This window comes from Sprattus sprattus, assembly GCF_963457725.1.
Source record: "Sprattus sprattus genome assembly, chromosome: 3".
Taxonomy (NCBI): Eukaryota; Metazoa; Chordata; class Actinopteri; order Clupeiformes; family Clupeidae; genus Sprattus; species Sprattus sprattus.
The window spans coordinates 21,140,680-21,161,770 of record NC_137922.1 but is presented as its reverse complement, the minus strand read 5'-3'; the positions used below and the strand labels follow the sequence as shown (position 1 = coordinate 21,161,770).

The 21,091-nt window shown below is 45.0% G+C and overlaps 1 protein-coding gene across 1 annotated transcript in view; it reads right to left on the bottom strand.

Moving 5' to 3' along the window:
- Positions 1–21,091, bottom strand: part of abcb11b (ATP-binding cassette, sub-family B (MDR/TAP), member 11b) — a gene marked incomplete at both ends in the record, with an annotated part of 30,130 nt that overhangs the window by 4,081 nt on the left and 4,958 nt on the right. Inside the window, 14 exons of the mRNA XM_080835399.1 lie at positions 306–462; positions 905–1,146; positions 12,638–12,841; positions 13,881–14,042; positions 14,202–14,306; positions 15,037–15,204; positions 15,852–15,981; positions 16,184–16,271; positions 17,388–17,589; positions 18,084–18,254; positions 18,475–18,678; positions 19,612–19,737; positions 20,072–20,182; positions 20,504–20,617. Coding sequence (XP_080691525.1) covers positions 306–462; positions 905–1,146; positions 12,638–12,841; positions 13,881–14,042; positions 14,202–14,306; positions 15,037–15,204; positions 15,852–15,981; positions 16,184–16,271; positions 17,388–17,589; positions 18,084–18,254; positions 18,475–18,678; positions 19,612–19,737; positions 20,072–20,182; positions 20,504–20,617 — 2,184 coding nt within the window. The remainder of the gene's footprint in view (positions 1–305; positions 463–904; positions 1,147–12,637; positions 12,842–13,880; positions 14,043–14,201; positions 14,307–15,036; positions 15,205–15,851; positions 15,982–16,183; positions 16,272–17,387; positions 17,590–18,083; positions 18,255–18,474; positions 18,679–19,611; positions 19,738–20,071; positions 20,183–20,503; positions 20,618–21,091) is intronic.

Below are 21,091 nucleotides of genomic sequence, written 5' to 3'. Positions count from 1 at the left end.
ATCAATCAGGTATGACTCACTTCACATATAGACTTTATATCAGTTATAAAATGGACGCGATGGAGAATTTATGTCTGTTAGAAAAAGGACATAAGGGAGAATGTATGTCTGTTTTTTAAGTCTGAGGGGAACATCAGCTCTACTTGGAGGACTGGGATGTGTTGTGTCTGGTACAAAAAGGGCAATATCAAGGCAGCCCATGTTGAAATATGACAGGAAGAGCACAGGCATATATGTGGACAGCTAAGACAACCTTTTGAGTCACATGTATGGCAGTGTTTTGTGTGCTGTGGGCAGAGTTGTACCCATTTCTGGCCCTCATTGCTGTAGACGCTGATCTTGGGCACGCGGTCCAGGAGATGGAAGAAGCGGGCAGCAGCGATCTTGGCCTTGGCGTAGTCAGGGGTGTAGGATGAGGCTCTGCCCAAAGCCGTGCCACTTGTCACTATGGCAGAGATCACCCTGGAGAGAGAGAGAGAAAGAGACAGAGAGAGAGAGAGAGAGAGAGAGAGAGAGAGAGTGAGTGATTGATTGAGAGAATGTCATCTGATTACAAGCATTCCCACACAGGCAAAAAGTCTTTCCCATTATCTGCAACACTTCAGCACAATCCTATTAGCTCTTCCCTATAAATAATAACAACACACACAAAAACTAAGGTTCCTTGTTGGTACTACCAGAAAAAAATGTATGCTTGTATTCCCAGATGCAACAGTTGACACATGGAGCAAGTAAAAAATAATGTTAGTTGAAGTATCTTGTGATCAAAGTTAGAAACACTGCAAACGCAAACACAAAGTAACACATATGCAAATTAGCATGAAGCCCATTCACACTTGTGTGTACCCACAGTAGATCTTGCCCAACAACGTACCCTAGCTGATGCTCCCCCACCTCTACTCACCTGAAGACCATGCTGAAGTGGAGTCCCTCCTGCCTGACCAGGTACCCTCCAAACCTGTAGGAGGCGGAGTTGGCCAAGAAGACGATGCACTGGGCGAAGCCGTAGCAGGCGCCGTAGACGTTGGCCTTCTTGAGTGCGGCTTGGTACGGCCCCACCAGCTGGGCCTCGTACATCTCCACGAATTTGCGTTCCTTGCCCAGCCCCGCGATGGTGCGGATGTTGTTCAGGGCCTCACCTGATATCTGCGGGAGAAGACTCATTTAGAGGGGGAGAGGAACAATAGAGGACTGGAGATGAAAGGGGGCAAATGGATGAGGAAGGGTGGATGGGTAAGGGCAAGGGAGGGTTATTTTCTCTTAAAAAAAAAAAAACGACTTTGTTCTTACTATGTTCATCACTGTGACATCATAACTGTTGTTTCATTGTTCTTTGTGTGCTGGCAAGAGTGTGTCTAAAGGGTCGTGCTAATTCAGCAATTTTGAATTTTAATTTGGTAAAGGGGAGAAAAGAGGGGTAGAGAGACTGAACAGGTGGAGGATGGGGGCAAAAGAAGGGTGGAGGAGGAGATGAAGTAGTGTGGAGTCCAGGGTGGAGAGTTAGAAAGGTGGGAGAGAGAAGGAGACAAATGGACAGTATGGAGGAAAGAACATGGCGGAAAGATAAGCAGAGGGGAGAGGGGAAAAAAGAGGGATAGAGAGAATGAACAGATGGAGGATAGGGAGAAAAGGGGGGAGGGGAATGACAGGATGGAGAGTTAGAAAGGTGGGAGAGAGAAGGAGAGGGATGGAAAGACAGTATGGAGGAGAAGAAAGATAAGCCCTTTTTAAACAGAGATCCGTCATACCGCCGTCAAGAGGAACACTCATTATACCACCTTCGCTTGTTTGCACGGAACCAAACAGAGGCGGCATAATGACACCCCACGCCCCTTGTGTGCTTTGAGTTAATGTGCCGACATTCCGGAACCAGAGGCGTGATGTTGAACATACGCTGTGTCTGAGACTATTTGGAACTTGGATATTTCCAACTTGGAAAATGCACTAGAATGCCACCTGAAGTCGGAGGTCTGACTCGGAAACTTAGAAAAAAATATATTCTCGTCTTCAGTAAGGCACATAATTTAATCAATTAGACATCATTATCAATAGGGCAACAAACCTAGAAGAGCCTAACTGAGACCTTGACTTTATAAAAGGTTTTTAAATGAATGAGAAGATGCATGAAGAAGCAGTCAGAATGAACAAGAAACAATGTGTACATCATCTTCAGTCCCAATCTATTGTTGAAATCGCAAACCGCGGAATCACAGAAAACTGGAGGGACTGTATTATTGAATACCAGCAGAAAGAAGGAAATTCCACTGATGAGTCATCATGACCAGGGTGCGATTTGTCCAAAAACCAGAGGGGGGGATGTTTTTTTTTTTTTTTAATCATAAAAAAAAAACAAGCAATACATAGGCCTAATTATCTTCATATACATGCATCATATATGTCTATGATATGATAATCGCTGCTAGACGCTCAGTTCTTGTGCTCCCTCTCATTCACGTTGAAATACTGAAACCGAAACTGAAACTTTGAAACTGAAACGCAACCTTTTTGGACAGAACTCACTACAGTAGCCTATACACGGAAATTAGCAAAGCCAGCGAATTCTGAGAATGCCGACAGTTCGGGTAAGGTGAACGTTAGTGCCAGCCAGGGGCGGATCTAGCCATTTTGGGGCCCTAGGCAAAATATAGACATGGGGCCCTCATTTTTGAAACACGTACACAAAACAAATAACCATCCCAATACTCTTAGAATCGCAATAAACCCATAGTGCACTGCCACTCAACTCTCCACAGTAAAATCAGTTTCAGATTTCTCCAGCCTTTGCCAAAATTACATGTTTATTACTCAGATCATCAAACGAGAGAGAGAGAGATATTAGAATTTCCATTCTCTGCCAGAGATACAAAATGATCTTGCACTTAACAGAACTAAAATACAAAATGGATATGAGTCTATGAAAACCACCATATACATTTAAACAGGACCAATGAAAAGATTTTGTGTGTGGACAGGAATAACAGTGGCTGTGTGTGTGAGTGAGAGACAGGCAAAGCAGTGGTTCAGTGTGAGTGAGTGAGTGAGTGAGTGACAGGAGAGAGAGAGAGACAGAGGGGGGGGGGGGGGGGGGTGTTTAGGTGTGCAAGTGGTTAAGTTCTCCATCTTCAAATGTCCATTTTCCCTGTTTCCCTGTTGCCTTCACCATTTCATGTGAGTATGAGTGGCAAAACAGTGTGTGTGTGTGTGTGTGTGTGTGTGTGTGTGTGTGTGTGTGAGTGAGAGAGAGAGTATGTGAGTGAGTGACTGCTGATACATTTTTCCAGTCGTTCGTGCCGTCAGTGCAGAACCGCTGCTTATTGCAATCGCCAAACAGCCGACAACAGAAACAAACAGCGCGGTCTTTCATCTTACTGTAGCCTACACAAGCCAGGACCTCTGGATTTTTTAGCCATTTTTCATGTTCAAATAGTAGTGCGTGCTTGTAAGCGTCTGCCCTGTTTGTTCACATTTCTTTCGTTTAGCACAACCACTATCATAATTCCGCTTCATTTTCACCGAGTCACATACAGATCCCTCTGCTTTGGTTTGAAGTAACGTTATTTCGCGCTGCGCGCGTTACTACGCCATCATATTCTGGACTAGTCCAATGCACAATGGAGGGGGGCATGTGTGCTGGAAAATTATTATTTAGGCATTAGTTCGGCGTTATGTTGATATTTTTGTTATTTTTTTCTACTAGAAGTGTTTTTTTTTTTTTAACTTTACGTAAGTAATGGCTGGGGGGGGGGGTCAGATTTGGGGGCCCCTAATAAAGACAGATTTGGTTGGGGCCCTAGGCACTTGCCTAAGTTTGCCTAATTGAAGATCCGCCACTGGTGCCAGCGATGTAAGCAAGTGTAAGAAAACGCTGTCACAACCTGTCTGTTTTTTCATTGTTTTTTTAATAATTGAGGGTTATCCCCCCCATGTATGAAATTCATCCAGCTGAGGTGGGGATGTAAAAACCAGAGGGGGGGTAAATCCCCCCCATCCCCCCCCGGCAAATCGCACCCTGATCATGACATTATTGAAGTCGGAGCTGGGAAATATGTTGGACGTTCCGAAATCCGAGTTGCCTTGAATGTGCCATAAGACTATGTCAGAAATAAGCTACCTGTTACTTTCAAAAACAATGAAGGGTGAACTTGATGTCGGCAGGCTCTTGCAAGCCGTGATCACTTACAGCTATGTCAGACTCAAGCAGAGTTGGTGTGCATTATGTACGTGTCCACGCGTATCAAGCAGAGTTGGTGAGTATTATGTAGGCTACGTGTTCACGCTTGGTTCTATTTCGTTTCTACTGACCGCCAGAGGCGGTGCTTTAAGCACTGGATGTCATTCACGTTTACGTGTAGTTCGAGTATTTGTATCAACAAAATCACCTGTGACATGGGTGACGTATGCCTTCGCCCCTGTACTAAAGGCATGCTCCCCCAGGTCACGACCCTTAATTCTTCTCGCGGCAGGTGAGTAGGTGAGTATGTTCACTCCACAGGTGAGTGTAATCATGCTAATCGTTGGTAGTCTTGCAACCTTCGGGTAGAGCTGCGAATTCTCGCCCTCTTAAGACTACGATTAGCATCAAAAATCAACATTTGCAGTGGGCTACAGTACAGGTGTTTCTAGCCTTAAAAACTGGTAGTTAAACCCACTCGCGGATAATCCGGAAAGACGGATAATCCGGGGAAAAAAGGTGAGTTGCCTCTTCTATTGTTTTTACCGTGTGTAGTAGTCACGCTCGGGTAATGGTTTGAGGCAGTGGCCTATCGGAAGTGTGTTTCTCGTTTTACGAACCGATAGTTGAACCCACTTGCGAGTTATGCTACAGCCTATTATGCCGTTTATCGTGCTCACGCTGTAGGAGCCTAATGAGTAAAGAGGCATGAGTATCAGCAGTTTTTAGGTGTTTTCTCGCCTTACAACTGATAATTAAACCCACTTGTTGCACGAGTGAGTTCCTCGCATAATAGTTCCCTATGATTATCGGTCACGATGAGATACGGCAGTCAGTAGGCCTAGGGGTTCTCGCCTCACGACTGATAATTAAAACCACTTGTTAAGCGAGATGGAAACCCTCGGCCCCTGTCGGCTTCGTGTCATACTATCTGCAGGCTACAGGTGTTTCTCGCCTTATAGCTGATCATTAAAACTACTTGTTAAGCGAGCTGGAGCCCTTGCATAGTTTGGTTTGTAGCTACCGTTGTTGTTTTGAAGATGCAAGCGGCGTTCTAGCCTACTTGCCCCTGTCGGCTTCGTGTCACGCTATCAGAAGGTGTTTCTCGCCTTATAGCTGATTGTGTCACGCTATCAGAAGGCGTTTTTCGCCTTATAGCTGATAATTAAAACTACTTGTTAAGCGAGATGGAAATCCTCGCATAGTTGGTTTGGTACCGTTGTTATGATGAAGATGCAGGCGGCGTTCTCGCCATAAGCATTCAATTAAGTAGGCTAAACGAACAGGATTTACTCCTGTCGCTACCTACTGTTTGGGTAACTGTTAAAGCTACGTTCTACGCCCCGAAATGTCAGTTCTATGTTTGCGGAACTGTTAACTATGGTGTTAAAAGCGAGTGTGTCCGCTCTTAAACAGGACAGGGTTTTTACTCCTGTCGGCTTGTGTTAAAAGCTATAGGCAGGCTGCGTTTACCTACGGACAAGTAACTGACGGGCTATGGCCGCAATTTCAGTTCTAAACCATCTATATTGGTAACTGGTAATGGGCGGGTCCGCTCTTGAACAGGACAGGTTTTTACTCCTGTCGGCTTTGGTAAATGCTATAAGCAGGCTATGTCTACCTACTGTTTGGTTACTGACGGGTTACGCCCGCAATTTCAGCTCTAAAAAGCATCTAATTTGGATAACTAACGAGTGTGTCCGCTCTTAAATGGAAGCCTACCTTACATAACGTAGGAGGAATCATTGCCGCGATCAAGTTTAATTCGCGTGGTAAATATTGAGTCTTGGCCCATAATAAACTGCCTATTTGGAGTGGGTGATTGTTCTCCGCCCCGCAAACTTCAGTTGTTCAGCATTTATTATTTGGTTCAGATGACTGTAGAGTGGGTTCTCTCTAAAGCAGTAGGCTATATGATTTACGCCAATCGGCTTTGTGTTAAACACTATAAGCAGGCTACGTTTACCAACTGATCAGGGACTGAATGGGCTATGCCCGCATTTTCAGTTCTAAAGCATCCAAATTTGGTAATTGTTAACCGTTGGGTCCGCTTTTAAATGGAAGCCTACCTTACGTAACGTAAGAGGAATCATTGCCGCGATCAGGTGTAATGCGCTTGGTTAATATTGAGGCTTGGTCCAGTGTTCGAATTATCACTCCAGCTTCGGGGGGGTCAGCATTTTGGATGGTGATGACGTCACATGTTTTTTTTTTTTTTTTTTTTTTTTTTTTAAGCGGCTCTGTACCAGTGACGTGCAGTCAGGGTAGGCAAGGTAGGCACTGCCTACCCTGATTCAAACGTAAAAATGTTTATTAGCCTAAATCTTTTTATTTTATAACTGCTCTGTACATAGGAAACTAGGTTATAAATATACGGTAGTGCTATCCCTATTGTGGTGTAGTGCAGGTATAAGTCGGTGGCTTATCTTTTCTTGCTCATAGTTGCTCTGTGAATGAAATATGAAAGAAATTACATATGACGACGTACTGTTCAAACAGAGGCTTTTGCGCACCTATGTAGTTGGACAGGTGCTTCGCAAGTTCGTTGTTGTATTAACGTTTGTTGGTGGAATGGACAGTAGGCAGGAACTGTCTTTTTTAACACTTGAATTACATCTTCACTGGGATAATATCCTTCCCACCTGTCCGACTACATGTGTGCAAAAGCGTCAGATGAGAAGTCAGATTGCCGTCAGCGTACGGGATCATTTACACTTAGATTGACGAATACCATAACAAAGAGTTTAATTTTAAGGACAGCGTACACAGCTAGCATCGTAAATAGATTAGCACCTAACCATTCCGTGGCGGCTGTTAATCAAACAACACAATATATGCAGAACTTAAAACAACAATTGGTATATATACTTCCTATATAGCCTACATCAGTTGAGGTCAAGCCGAGAAGACGTTGAAAGACCGCTGAAGACGTGTTAATGGTACAGTCCATTCAAGGAGTGTTTGAATTTTAATGTCAGTATATTACTCATAGTAAACATCAAACGCATTTAAGAAATAAGAAGACACTTTTAAACACGCAATTTGAAGAATAAATACATTATTTTCGGTACCCCCCAAAGTTTCATTTTAATGCCATTTGGGGGGTATCAAGTCTCAATCGGGACCGTCAGACCCCCCCGGTACCCCCCGTAATTCGAACACTGCCTTGGTCCATAATAGACTGCAAACCTCAGTTGTTTACCATTTATTATTTGGTTCAGCTGGTTGTAGAGGAGTGGGTTCACACTTAAACAGTAGCCTATCTGAACAGGGCCTGGTGTTATTCGCTAAGGCTGCTGGTAAAATATCACTCATATACTGTGTATATATATATATATATATGATAAATAAATACATCTATGTATAGATATTGCAACATGTTCATTACATGCACTGTTGCCAGGCCCCTCTTGGGCCAGAGGACGAGCCAGAACCGCCTCCGGCGCTAGGTCTCCTAAGCAATGCAAACGCCAGAGGCCTGATTCCCAGGAAGCCTCTGGTAGGGGCAAATGCAGGAAAGGGTATCCGCTTGTCCAGAAGGTAGACACTTCGACTTAGGAGTTTGCAGAAATAAGACTCTGCTTCTAAAGCTACAACAACCTGCTGCACAGCGTGCTAGTGCTTTCACTACAGCGGCTTTACAGTCTCCTTCGGAGGTGCTCCCTCTACAACGGTCACCAGCTTTGAGATCCTCAAGGAGGATATTCTCTCCACCAGGGCTTCAGAGAGGCCCCTATTACTCTCATCCCAGTTCCCTGGGTACGAGAGACACTACACTAAAACATCAGTTAGACCCACATTTAAGATGGCAATGACACGTCTAGGGTTGGATATTATACCCATACAGACCTCTCCTCAGAGTGCCTTTAAAAAAGGCATCTCCATCTTCGGCTTCTAATGTTCTGCCCACGCCCCCATATATCGAGGCGAGGCAGAGATGCTGGGCAGATCCCAGACGGTTCTCTCATCTCCCAGGAGACTAGAGCCCTAGCCATAATGCAAGATGCATCTGCCCAGGGCCTTGCTAGCATGCCCAATATTGAACCAGCCGTTGCTGCCCGGGTGCTGACACCTGGTTAAGCACTCCGGCCTGATACTCGCTGCCCCGGCCACAGTGCCGTTTGACAGACGTCTACATGGTGAAATCCTACTACGCAGCACCGCGTATTGCACGTCATGGGTATTCAATGTCACACCTGGTACTAGCCCTGTCCCAGACATTGCAGACTTCTTGGGATGACTCCTCTGCAGAGTCGGAGTGACACCTCCCTGCAGGCGTTTGCCTACATGACCAGGGAGTCGGGTAGGCGGTGTCATAGTTAACCCAGACCCAACGCCAGACACGGTTGGCCCAGTCTCCACTCTTGGAGCCGGGCAGGAGAGCCCTATTGTCTCTTCCTCCTGTCACTCCTGGACAGATGTGGGTCCTGTCGCGCAGTAAGCTCTGGAGTGCAGCCTACAGGTTACACAGTCCAGACAACAGTTGCCAGTCTGAGCCGTGAGGCTCCTGGCAGACAGAGGCCCCCTAGGGTTCGGACCCCGACCACCGAGGTGCCATGGGGTCAAAATGACCATAGTCATAGACCCAAGCAGGGCTCTGGCTCTACGTCAGGAGATCTGGGATCTTTTGAAGAAAGGCGACATCAAGCCATTAGACACGCTGGCACAAAACGGTGGATTCTACTCCGCTTATTTTATCATGCCAAAGAAGGGTGACGGCCTTCGGCCTATACTAGACTTGAGACTGTTAAACACACATCTCAAGGTTAAGATTCCACATGCTGCGTTCAGCGGATGTGCTGCAAGGTACCAAGCAAGGAGATTGGTTTACAACCATCGACCTAAAGGATGCATACTTCCACGTCCCTATCACACCTCGAAACAGACAGATTCTTCGTTTTGCATTCGAGGGCAGAGCTTGCCAGTTCTATGTGCTCCCTTTTCGGGATCTCGCTGGCACCACGTCTTCACCAGATGGGCGGCAGCGGCACTGTCCCTACTGCATCATCAGTCATTTCAGGAAAGGAGGGCTCTGGCCCTCAAGATCTTTTCTGAGACTGCTGAGTATGCTCATAGCGGCCACGTAGGTGTTCCCTTGTGCCTTCTGTCTTTGCAGCCTCTTTAAATTCGGCTGAACGATCTTGGCTTGCACCCCACTTATCACAGGCACAAGCTGGTCAGAGTCACTTCCAGTTGCCTTACAAAGCTATGGCTGTGTACAAAGCTATTGGAGCTGCAGGTTGTCCTGCTGACGCTCAAACATTTTCTTCCTGTAGTGGTAGAAAAGCTGTCCTGGTAAGAGCAGACAACAAGTCAGTGGTCTACCAGATAAACCACCAGGGTAGCACAGGGCCAGACAATCCTTGAGGCTGCCCCAACAGCGGTGGCTGTGGGCCTATCTACTCTTCCGGAGCCTGGGGGCAATGCATTTAACAGGCATTCGGAACACGGCTGTGGATGTGCTATCCCGGCAGCCTTGTAGCCTTCACCATGAAAGTGTATGCAGCCACCATCTCAGCCATACACAGTAGCGCAGATGGTGTGACAGTCGGGTCCCATATGCTGGCGACCCGCTTCCTTATGGGTTCTCAACAACTAAGGCCGTTTCGGCGAAGCTCAGTGCCCTCTTGAGACTTGCCTATAGTCCTAAGGGCACTCTGGCAGTCCCCATTGAACCTCTAGAGAGGGTGGGATTGAAATAACGGTCTATGAAGACCGCTTTTCTCTTGGCCAGGGCAACGGCTAAACGAAAGCCAAGCCAAGAATGTCTATATTGGAACCCCGGAGGCCCAGGGATAACTTTGTGGGTGAATCCGGCCTTTCTTCCAAAGGCGAATTATCATCCTACTGAAACCAGCCGCTCAGGCTGGCTGCCTTGAGCCCCAGCTCAGGATGACGAGCAGGGACAGAGCCCTACCTGTTGTACCCAGTGAGAGCACTTAGGGCTTATATTGATATGACTGGAATTCCGCCAGTCTGATTCTGATGGCCCTAAGAGGTGTCCCCCTTCAGATATCTGAACAGCTGCGTTATGGGCATCAACCTGCACATTTGTGAGGTTTTATAGGGTTAACGTGGTCCCTCATAACCCAGTGGCAGCTGGTGTTCTTCCTACTTCCTTACAGCGGGAGTAAGGTAAGACTTCCTCGTGACTTGGTTGGTATTAGTCATCCAGTGCTTAAAGCACCGCCTCTGGCGGTCAGTAGAAACTAAATAGAACGCTAGGTTACGTATGTAACCATGGTTCTATGAGTTTCGGATGACCGCCAGAGCTTGGCAGTCACTCGGAATATTTGCGAGAAGATTGTCTAGGGTCGTGACCTGGGGGAGCATGCCTTTAGTACAGGGGCGAAGGCATACGTCACCCATGTCACAGGTGATTTTGTTGATACAAATACTCGAACTACACGTAAACATGAATGACATCCAGTGCTTAAAGCACCGCCTCTGGCGGTCATCCGAAACTCATAGAACCATGGTTACATACGTAACCTAGCGATTCATGTGATCTGACAACACAGTAGTCTTGCTTGATTTTGTCTAGCTGCTAGGATGCGTCAAACAACTATCCCGCTGTGCCGCATCTACCTGTTGCAAAGACTTCGATCCGCCTCTGACAACCTCCTCTTACAGGCGGAACAACAATTACCCCCCCCCCCCCCCCCCCCCCAAGACTTGACTGGCCAGAAGAAAGATGAGGGAGAGAGGGGGGGGGGGGGGGTGTGGATTGGGGGTGTATGGTGGATAGACGTGTGCAGAGATGGATAGACCTGCGAAGGAGAAAGAGAAAAAGAAGAGCAGGAGAAAGATTCTACGAAAGGGGAAATGAGAGTAAACATCAAGCAAGAGATCAGAGACAGACAGACTAACTTGACTGGCTGGAGAAAAGTTTAAAGAGAGAGAAGGAGAACATTTACATTTACATTTAGTCATTTAGCAGACGCTTTTGTCCAAAGCGACGTACAAGGGAGAGAACAGTCAAGCTAAGAGCAATAAAACCTGGTTAACAATAAATACTACTTAAAAAAAAAAAAAATAGAAAACGACATAAAAAGAAAAAGAAGTGCAGGACTGTCACTGCTGAAGTGCAAGTTAAGCCAAGGTGCCAGTAGGAAGGGCGGTGCTCTCTGAAGACTTGGGTCTTCAAGAGCTTGTAGAACCTGATAATGTAATAATTTCCTGATAACGTAATAACCCTGATAATGTAATAAAAAATCCCTCATAAGTCCCTAAAAGATGTAATAAAACCTGATAATGTAATAATACCCCGATAATGTAATAAAGTGCAGGTTAGCCTCAATTTTGCAAAACCTGATAATGTAATAATTACCTGATATTGTAATAACTTTGGTTGGTGCTGTAGCATCAGGTCTCCAGTTTCAGAGGTCCAAACAGTGAAGCTGTCCAGAGACCTGCTGCTTCACTATTAGCAGATACAGTATATATTTTATATGATTGCGAATGCACAATTTTTACAATGGTGAAAGGGATATTCAGTGGTAATCAACTAATAGAGAAATAATGAGAACATTTTGGTATGTTATAGACCGGCAGCTAATGGGCACATAGAACATTGAGTTTCTAAGTCCTCATTGATCATCAATAGCTGACATTTCGCTATTTGATTTATATCAAATTCTCTTTTGATTTTGTGTGGCAATGTCCCTTAAAAATTACACTGTACCAGGCCAATCAAATCGTCTTTTGTCATTCGTCAGTCGCTCGGATTGGTTGTAGCGCCATTCCTATTGTGTGGCATTGCGTGCAGAGGCAACTTAACAGACAACCGTTAATCCCGCCCACACTGAAAATCGTGTTGTGCCAGACCCTTGTACAGCTTCTTGCTGTACAGGTTTGGCTTGCGAGGCTAAAGGCCTATACCATTGGGATCAAAATATGAGCAAAACAATAGTGGGTGGTTGTCTACACAGCATCACTACTTGGTCTGAATAACTGGTGTCCCAACATTTCAGCACTGACCAAAGTTTTTACAATATCAGGAATTTATTACATTATCAGGTTCTGCAAAATTGAGGCTAACCTGATAATGTAATAACTTCCCATTAATGTAACATTTTATTACATTATTGGTATGGCGATTGTTACATTATTGGGAAATGCACTTTATTACATTATTGGGATATTATTACATTATCAGGTTTTATTACATCTTTTAGGGACTTATGAGGGATTTTTTTATTACATTATCAGGGTTATTACGTTATCAGGAAATTATTACATTATCAGGTTCTACAGAGCTTCTTGAAGGTAGAAGGAGAAAGGAAGAGTCTTGGGGTGGGGGGATGAGATTGCCAGAAGGATAGGCAGATGAACAGACAGACAAACAGACAGATAGACAGATAGAAGTGCAGAGAGATGGAGAGAAAAACAAACAGATGGACAGATAGACAGGCAGATGGACAAACAGACAGACAGACAGAGAGACAGGCAGACAGACAGACGGACCTGTCCTGCGATCTCCATGGCCTCCTTGTCCTGCTTGGCGAAGCCGGTGAGCATCTTGGCCTGGAAGCCCCCGGAGAGCGCCAGGAAGGGCAGGAAGCCCATGATGACCAGCGACAGCTTCCAGCTGAAGTAGAAGGAGATGATGATGGCCACGCCGATGTTCGTCATAGAATTCACAATCATGCCAATCTGAGAGCCGGTAGCCTAGGAGACACACAGCACACATGTAAACTAATGAGATTATACACACACACACATGCACAGCACACTTGTAAACTAAAGCTTTTAAACACACACACAAGCATACACCCACATGCACATCTAAACTAAAGAAATGAAACACACACACACACACACACACACACACATGCACAGAACACATGTAAACTAAAGAGATTAAACACACACACACACATTTACACATGCACAACACACATGTCAGACTCAAGCAGAGTTGGTGTGCATTATGTACGTGTTCACGCTTGGATTCATGTGATCACACCCACACCCACACCCACAACAGGGTGCACAACACACCCACACCCACACCCGCACCCACACCCGCACCCGCACCCGCACCCACACCCACAACCAGGTGCACCACACACCTACACCCACACCCGCACCCGCACCCACACCCACACCCACACCCACAACCAGGTGCACCACACACCTACACCCACACCCACACCCACACCCACAACCAGGTGCACCACACCCCTACACCCACACCCACACCCACACCCACAACCAGGTGCACCACACACCTACACCCACACCCACACCCACACCCGCACCCACACCCAAACCGACACCCACAACCAGGTGCACCACAGCCAGCTAGGGGCTTTGCTTGGAGAGCCTCCTTTTGTATTGGCTTCTATCACAGCCCAGTACCATCATTTAGACAAGACACGTCTCCAGACTCAAATCACATCTGGCTCCCCTGAGACTGGGTGGCTGAGATTACTCCTTATTATTGTTGTTATATTAATAATTGTTATTATAATCAATATATTCTGATATGCTGATTCAATGTTTTACGCAGTTTGTTGGATTGTGCATTAAACTTATTTTTTGCAGTTGTCAAATATCATCATTTATTTATTATTCTAATATGTATTGTTACTATTTTCTTTTATTTCTATTGATTTTTAGATTGAATTAATAACTTCAAATTTGTCTTAAGTAAGTCGTTTTGGACAAAGCATCTGTCAAATTCCACGACCGTAAGCACACTCACCCCCTGGACCTGTGAGGCGTCAGTGGCCAGGCGGGTGGTTAGCGCCCCGGGACTGTTCTTGTGGTCGTCGAACCAGCCGACCTCCTGGCCCAGCATGGCCTTGAAGCCCATCCGACGCAGCCTACGGGTCAGCAGCTCACCAGACTTAGAGAACGCATAGCCCTGAGAGAGAGGGAGAGAGAGATGGAGGGAGAGAGGAAGGGATGGAAAGAGAGATGGAGGGAAAAAGAGAGGGAGTGGGTGATGGACAGAGAGAGGGAGTGAGAGAGAGAAGCGTACACCTAGCCTACACCTGCAGTTATCCTAGCGTACACTTCTCACCTGCAGCATCTGGGTAAAGAACGAGGTGAGTCCAACAAGCACAAAGAACATGCAGATGCCATTGATGGCGTTGCGCTGCTCTATGGGGTCTGGCATGGTAAAAGTCTGAAACAAGAAAACTGATAATAAAACTTTCCATTATCTATAAAATAATCTATTGAATCTAAAATACACAGACCAGACCATAAAAATGAAAATCTTAATACATGTATCCCTTTATGGTGTACTCAAAGATAAAACATACACACACATCTCTGAAACAAAATACTGTCACACTTTATTTGGATGGACCCCTATAGACTATCTACACATGCTCAGATTATAAACAAACTATCTGTTAAAACTCTGCTGTAATACTAGAATTCATGGTTATGGGTTAGGGTAAGGGGTTGGGTTTGGTTAAGGTGATGTTCAGTGAACAATGACAAAGATTTGACGTGAATTTCAACAAACCATCTATAAAGTCTATGTTGGTGGACTCTCAAAATTAAGTATTACGCAAAACACCTTACCGTTAAGATCTGACTGAAGAGCAGAAAGTACACAGGGTTGATTATAAACAAAGTGTTGAAATTCTGCTGTGACACTACAATTTATGGTTTATGGGTTAAAGTAAGGGGTTGGCTTTGGTAGGTGATGTTCAATGAACGATTGATGTGAAAGATTTGACTTGAACTTCAACAAACCATCTATTAAGTCTATGTTGCTGGACTCAAAATAATGTGTTGCGCAAAACACCTTACACCCACAACCAGGTGCACCACAGCCAGCTAGGGGCTTTGCTTGGAGAGCCCCCTTTTGTATTGGCTTCTATCACAGCCCAGAACCACCTTACCGCCAAAATCTGACTGAAGAGCAGAGAGTACACAGGGTTGACGCCCCCGTTGATGGCTGCCCCAATGGAGCCGAACAACATGTAGGGCCACTCAGGAGCGTTGTACTTCAGGATCCGCGTAACCGGGGCCGGCTCCACCACTTCTTCCTCCTCTTCAGGCACTGCACTCTACACACACACACACACACACACACACACACACACACAACACACACACACACACACACATACATAAAACACAGACACATACACACACACACACACACACACAAACACACACACAACACACACACACGCACACACACATGTGCGCACACATGCACACAAACACACAGACAGACACATACACACACACACACACACACACACAGACAAATACACACACATACACAAACTCACACACACACACACACACACACACACACACACACACACAGAGAGACACATACACACACACACACATACACACACAATCAAACAAATGTGCAATCAAGTAAATGCATACACACGTGCACAGAGTGCAACATAAATACAAATACATGTACACATGCTTGTATAGTAAGTAGACATACACATCTACACACACAAACACACACACACACACACACACACACACTCACACACACAAACCAAACTGATAAGAGGGCAGCACACTTGACCGCATGGGTGTGTTTGTGTGTATTAGAGTGTGAGTGTGTGTGTGGATCTGTGTCTGTTTGTGTGTCTTATGTGTTTGTGTATGTTTTGTATGTGAGGAGCACTGCATGGCCTCTCTGATAAGTTTGTAGTGAGGGTCATTGACCCTTTCCACCAACCTTGTCCTTGGCCCCACTGACAGAGTATGACTGTGAGTAAGACCTGGGGCCTAACTCTCCAGCTATGGCCACAGAAGATTCGGGAATGACACTAGACAGCTGAGACTTTGTTCTTTGGCGAATAGAAGCTCTGTAAGAAAAAAAAAAGGTTAAACCAGTTGATACCTTTGGTTAAATTCAATTGAAATTGCAGAGAGCTACAGACTGATCATTGTTTGTGTGCATGTACGTGTCAGTATGTGGGTGGGTGGTTGGGTGGGTGGGTGTGTTTGTGTTTTCCTTCATTCATTTTTTTTCTTTTTTGGGGGGGTGGGGGGGTGGGGGGGACTTACCGCAAGCTCGCACGATAACTTCCTGCTCTTGTCAGGCTTTTCCTCTCAGCGTCTTCATCCATCTTTACGGCGCTTTCTCCCTCAGCCACTTGACATTTTGACAGAGAGGAAGAAAGAGAAGTAAGACGTTTGACTCTCTTTGAGAAACAGCACTTCAGACCCCAACAGCTGAAATGGACTCAGTGGGTCTGACCCGGAGTCGGCTGCTTTCTCAACAACGCTTACGGGCTGAACAGCCAGTGATGTCTAAGTGAAGGCTATAGGCTGAGCTGGGTAAGGCAGACTGTGACAGTTAAGAGTAGAAGAACTTCAGGTGTGTGTGCTCTCTTTAGCTTTAAGTTTAAGGTTAATTATTCAGCAGAGGTAGAACTGTCCACGTCAAACTTACTTACAAAAAACATATTATCGTAAAATGTATGTAGCTAAATGTTGAAGCTCACAAATGTTAACAATGATAATATCAATATAAAAAAATAATGTGAGTATAAATAGTAGAATAATAGAGTACAGTAGAAATAAAGGATGGCTAAATCAAAAACAAGACACTTCATATTTAAACTTTAAATGGTGTCATATTTTCTCCTACACGCTTGGCCTGACATAAACATAATATTCGCAGGATCTTCTTTCCTGATAAATTGTCTACTGCCATGGCAAAGTCCAAGTGATGTTCAGCACTTTGTGTGTTTTGGGGGGGACTACATATTTTCAGCTGCATGTGAGGTCAGGTTGGTGACACTAACTTTGGCAATTCCAGACAACTTGTCCGCAGTGCCGTTGCTACGGTTGCCATGATTTATTGCCTATAGCTATTATTCCTAACAACAACAAATGCATTAAAATGTATACATTAACCATTTCACAATACACAAGAAATTTGTGTATACTGATTCAATGATGATTGCTATCACCTTGACCTTTATCACAGACATTGAAAAAGAGACACTGTATATTGTATATTGTACAATATATTGTATATTTATAATATGTTATATTATAAATAGCATACATATGACTAGCAAGATTCAAACATCACTGCTATCACCTATCTATCTATCGATAGCTTTATCTATCTATCTATTAAACTATGTCTATATTATATACTGTTATGACTTTTCACTTCATCATAGATATATGTGAGAGATAAGTATAGTGCATCTGTGTGTGTTATTATAAATAAGGTCATAAAGTGTGCATGACCTACTCTTGCGTGCTTTCTCGTTGAGCGCCTTGTCTCCCTGGCTCTGAAGCGTGACCAGGGTGAAGTAGACGCCCTTCCTCTCCAACAGCTCGTCGTGTTTGCCCCGCTCCACGGCGCGCCCGTGCTCAAAGCCCACGATCACGTCCGCATTCTTAATCGTCGACAGGCGGTGGGCAATGGAAATTGTGGTGCGGCCCATACGCACCTGAGGCCAAGGAGAGAAAAACACAAACAGGGCGGAAGTTAAGTCACTTTTCGTTAGAGATGTTAGAAACATGTAGGCTGTGCCCGCTCCCCCTCACACCTGATCTTCTTCTTTTATCATTGGTCTGAGCCACAAGGGATCCTATCATAAAATCATATTCTTAATAACTTTAATATATAATACCATTATGTTTTAATTCATTTATTAATACTATTGATACATTAATATTGTCAAAATGATCCTTTACAAGGAAGTTCTTTGGAGTTATTATGTCAACTGCAGTTTAGCTTTATTGAGGTTTTTCAGACCTCATACCATTTTTGACAATAAACAATACTATCTCTACTATCTCTACAGAAGTCTGTGGTCCTATGTACCATTGAATTATGCTTTTTTATTTTCTGCCCAGGATGTCATGGTTTGTTTGGCAGACTAACACAGGGTAATGGTCCCAGACATCAGTCTCCAAAGGCGGCAGCCATCTAAGGTCTCACCTTGTCCAGAGCCTCCTGCACCACAGCCTCGCTCTCGTTGTCCAGAGCAGAGGTGGCCATGTCCAGCAGGAGGATTCTGGGATTGCGGACGAGGGCACGGGCGATGGCGATACGCTGCTTCTGACCGCCACTCATCTGACCTCCGCCCTCTCCAACCAGCGTGTCAAATTTCTGCAAAACCAAAACAATTGAGTAAGTCAGTAAAATGCTAAAACTGGTGCCAGTGGAACAGTTACACTACAAATATAAATATATTGTGGCAATCTGGCCAACAAAGGACAAGGACGAAAGAAAACAAAGAGAAAGTACCGTATGCCAAGTTGATTTGCATCCCAAAGAGTGTCATGTTTTTAAATTACCTGCCAAAGCCCATGAGAAAACACATACAGACCTGGGGTAGGTCCATGATGAAGTTGTAAGCGTTGGCCTCCTTGGCGGCCTTGATGATGTCATCGGAGTTGACACCGGGGCGGCCGTAGCGTATGTTCTCGGCGATGGTGGTGGCGAAAAGCACCGGCTCCTGCTCAACGATCCCGATGAGGGAGCGCAGCCACTGGATGTTCAGGCCGCGGATGTCGTGACCGTCCAGCGTCACCTGGAGGAGAGGTGGGAGACGCGTGGATGAGGTGAGCATTGAGCGTTTCCATGGTTACAAAATCACAGGGTTAGGGTTCATACTTCATGTTACATAAATAACATTGGAATGGCATTTGGGAAAGACCATGTGTCGAATTATTCACAAATGTTGTCAAGCGTGTGTAACATGCGCAACAAAAACTACGTTGGCAGAGAGGTGGGGACAGGTTGGAGAATACATGTAGATAGACATGAGACAGCACTGTGCGTATCACCCAGCTAGTGGGGGAGCTGCAGAGAGAGGGAATGGAACCTTGAAAAACAAATTAGCAAAATGTGAGGATACGGGCCTGCCATGGACAAAAGCACTGCCAATAGTCCTCATGCTAATGAGAGCCAGAGTGAGAGCAAGAAACAACCTGAGCCCATTTTAAATTCTGTTTGGAAGACCGATGAACCCTGGCATAGGGCCTGAGAAAAGACAGCTCCCCAGCCGCTGCATGACCTGAAACCAGGAGAGTGGGTGGTGGTAAAAGACTTTAGACGAAAGAGCTGGAAACACAGACGATGGCAGAAGCCTTTTCAAATCCTGCTAACCACACATACTGCAGTGAAAGTGGCTGAGAGACCCACGAGGATACACAACGGTCACTGCAGGAAAGTTCCAGAGCTACTCTGGCAGTGGTAAAGACTGACCTCCACCTAAGGGCTACGTGTTAGTAGCCTCTGGCCACACAATAAAACCTAAACAAGAGCAGGTAGTGAAGACCTAAAGCTCAAGCGGCAGGGCAAGTGCTTGTAATCTCCGACTTCTAGAAAAATTGCATTGCAAATCTTAAAACATATACATTTAAATTACAGAGTTTCACATGAGCCACTATTTGTATCATTTTCGTGACCTGTATCCAACCATAAGGCTTGCTAAAATAAATGTTAAGAGCAAGGCAGGTACCATGCCCTCCTTGGGGTCGTAGAAGCGCTGGAAGAGCTGGATGGCTGTGCTCTTCCCAGCTCCACTCGGACCAACAAACGCAGTCGTCTCACTTGACTTCACCGGCAGGCTCAGCTGGTCCAGGATCTGAGAGGGGAAAGCCATTTACATTCAAGCACTTGAATATTCATTTATCAGATACGTTTATGCAAAGCAATCACAGTGAAGCACCGGTATGAATTTGATCACACTGCTCTTAACATTCAGCTATTACTATCTATTCATGGCGTATGAGTTTACCCTGACATTCTATCAGGAGGAGAGCTTCCTGGTATTGAACCCAATTATGTGTTGCTGAGCAACAGGAACTCATCCAAGAGAGACCAGATCATCTGCCATGGAAATGGACGGTGGTTCGCCTCATTTGTATTACTGTAGCAACCTCTCCCTCACAGCACTGTTTTCACCATAAAGGGCATACCTTGACTTCTGGTCTGGAGGGATAGTAGAAGGTCACGTTGTGGAACTCAATGTCTCCTTTCACTTTGTCCAGTTTGTAGCCAGCCTCTGACAGGCAGTCAATCTCTGGTTCCTGGAAGTATGTAGCAGTTAAACTGAGCAACTCGTCTGTCCAGATACACGCCATTCATTTAATATAAAGTAATTATCAGTGAATTTGATGTAATTCTTTCATTGTCACTCACACACTCATTCACAAACCCACTTATTCACTCACTTATTCATTCACTCACTCACTCACTGAATTCATTAATAAGTTCATCCACCAATCTGTCAGTTCGTTCATGCCCATCACAGCCATTCATAGATTTTGTAGACTAAAATACTTCTGGCGATTAAGAACTTAATTGACTTGTCAGTCAAGCTGATGGTCCGTGACTAAATCTCCTCTCACCCGCTCGATCGTCTCAAAGATGATGGTCGCCGCCCCTCTGCCAGAGGCGAAGGCCTCCAAACACGGAGACGCCTGGCCAAGATTCAGCGCCGCGATCAACACACCAAAGAACACCTGCAAATTCACCATAATATAAAGATATTCAATTACTACAATCATCAACCAAAACATCAACCAAAAGAGCAAAAAGACTCACCTCTACAAGACTTAACTGTCAGTACCTCACAGATTTGTATGTTGATTTCATTAACATGTAAACCCACAAGAATAAATATATTTTACATATGCAGTAAACGTTACTATGGGAACAACATCTTGCAGAAATACAAAATAGAACATAACCCTCACAATGAATGCATATATCCATATAAGGGCATGTCTGTATAATATGGTGATCTTGCACATATATCCATATAAGGGCATGTCTATAATATGGTGATCTTGCGCATACATCCATATAAGGGCATGTCTGTAAAATATGGTGATCTTGTGCATATATCCATATAAGGGCATGTCTATAATATGGTGATCTTGCGCATACATCCATATAAGGGCATGTCTGTATAATATGGTGATCTTGTGCATATA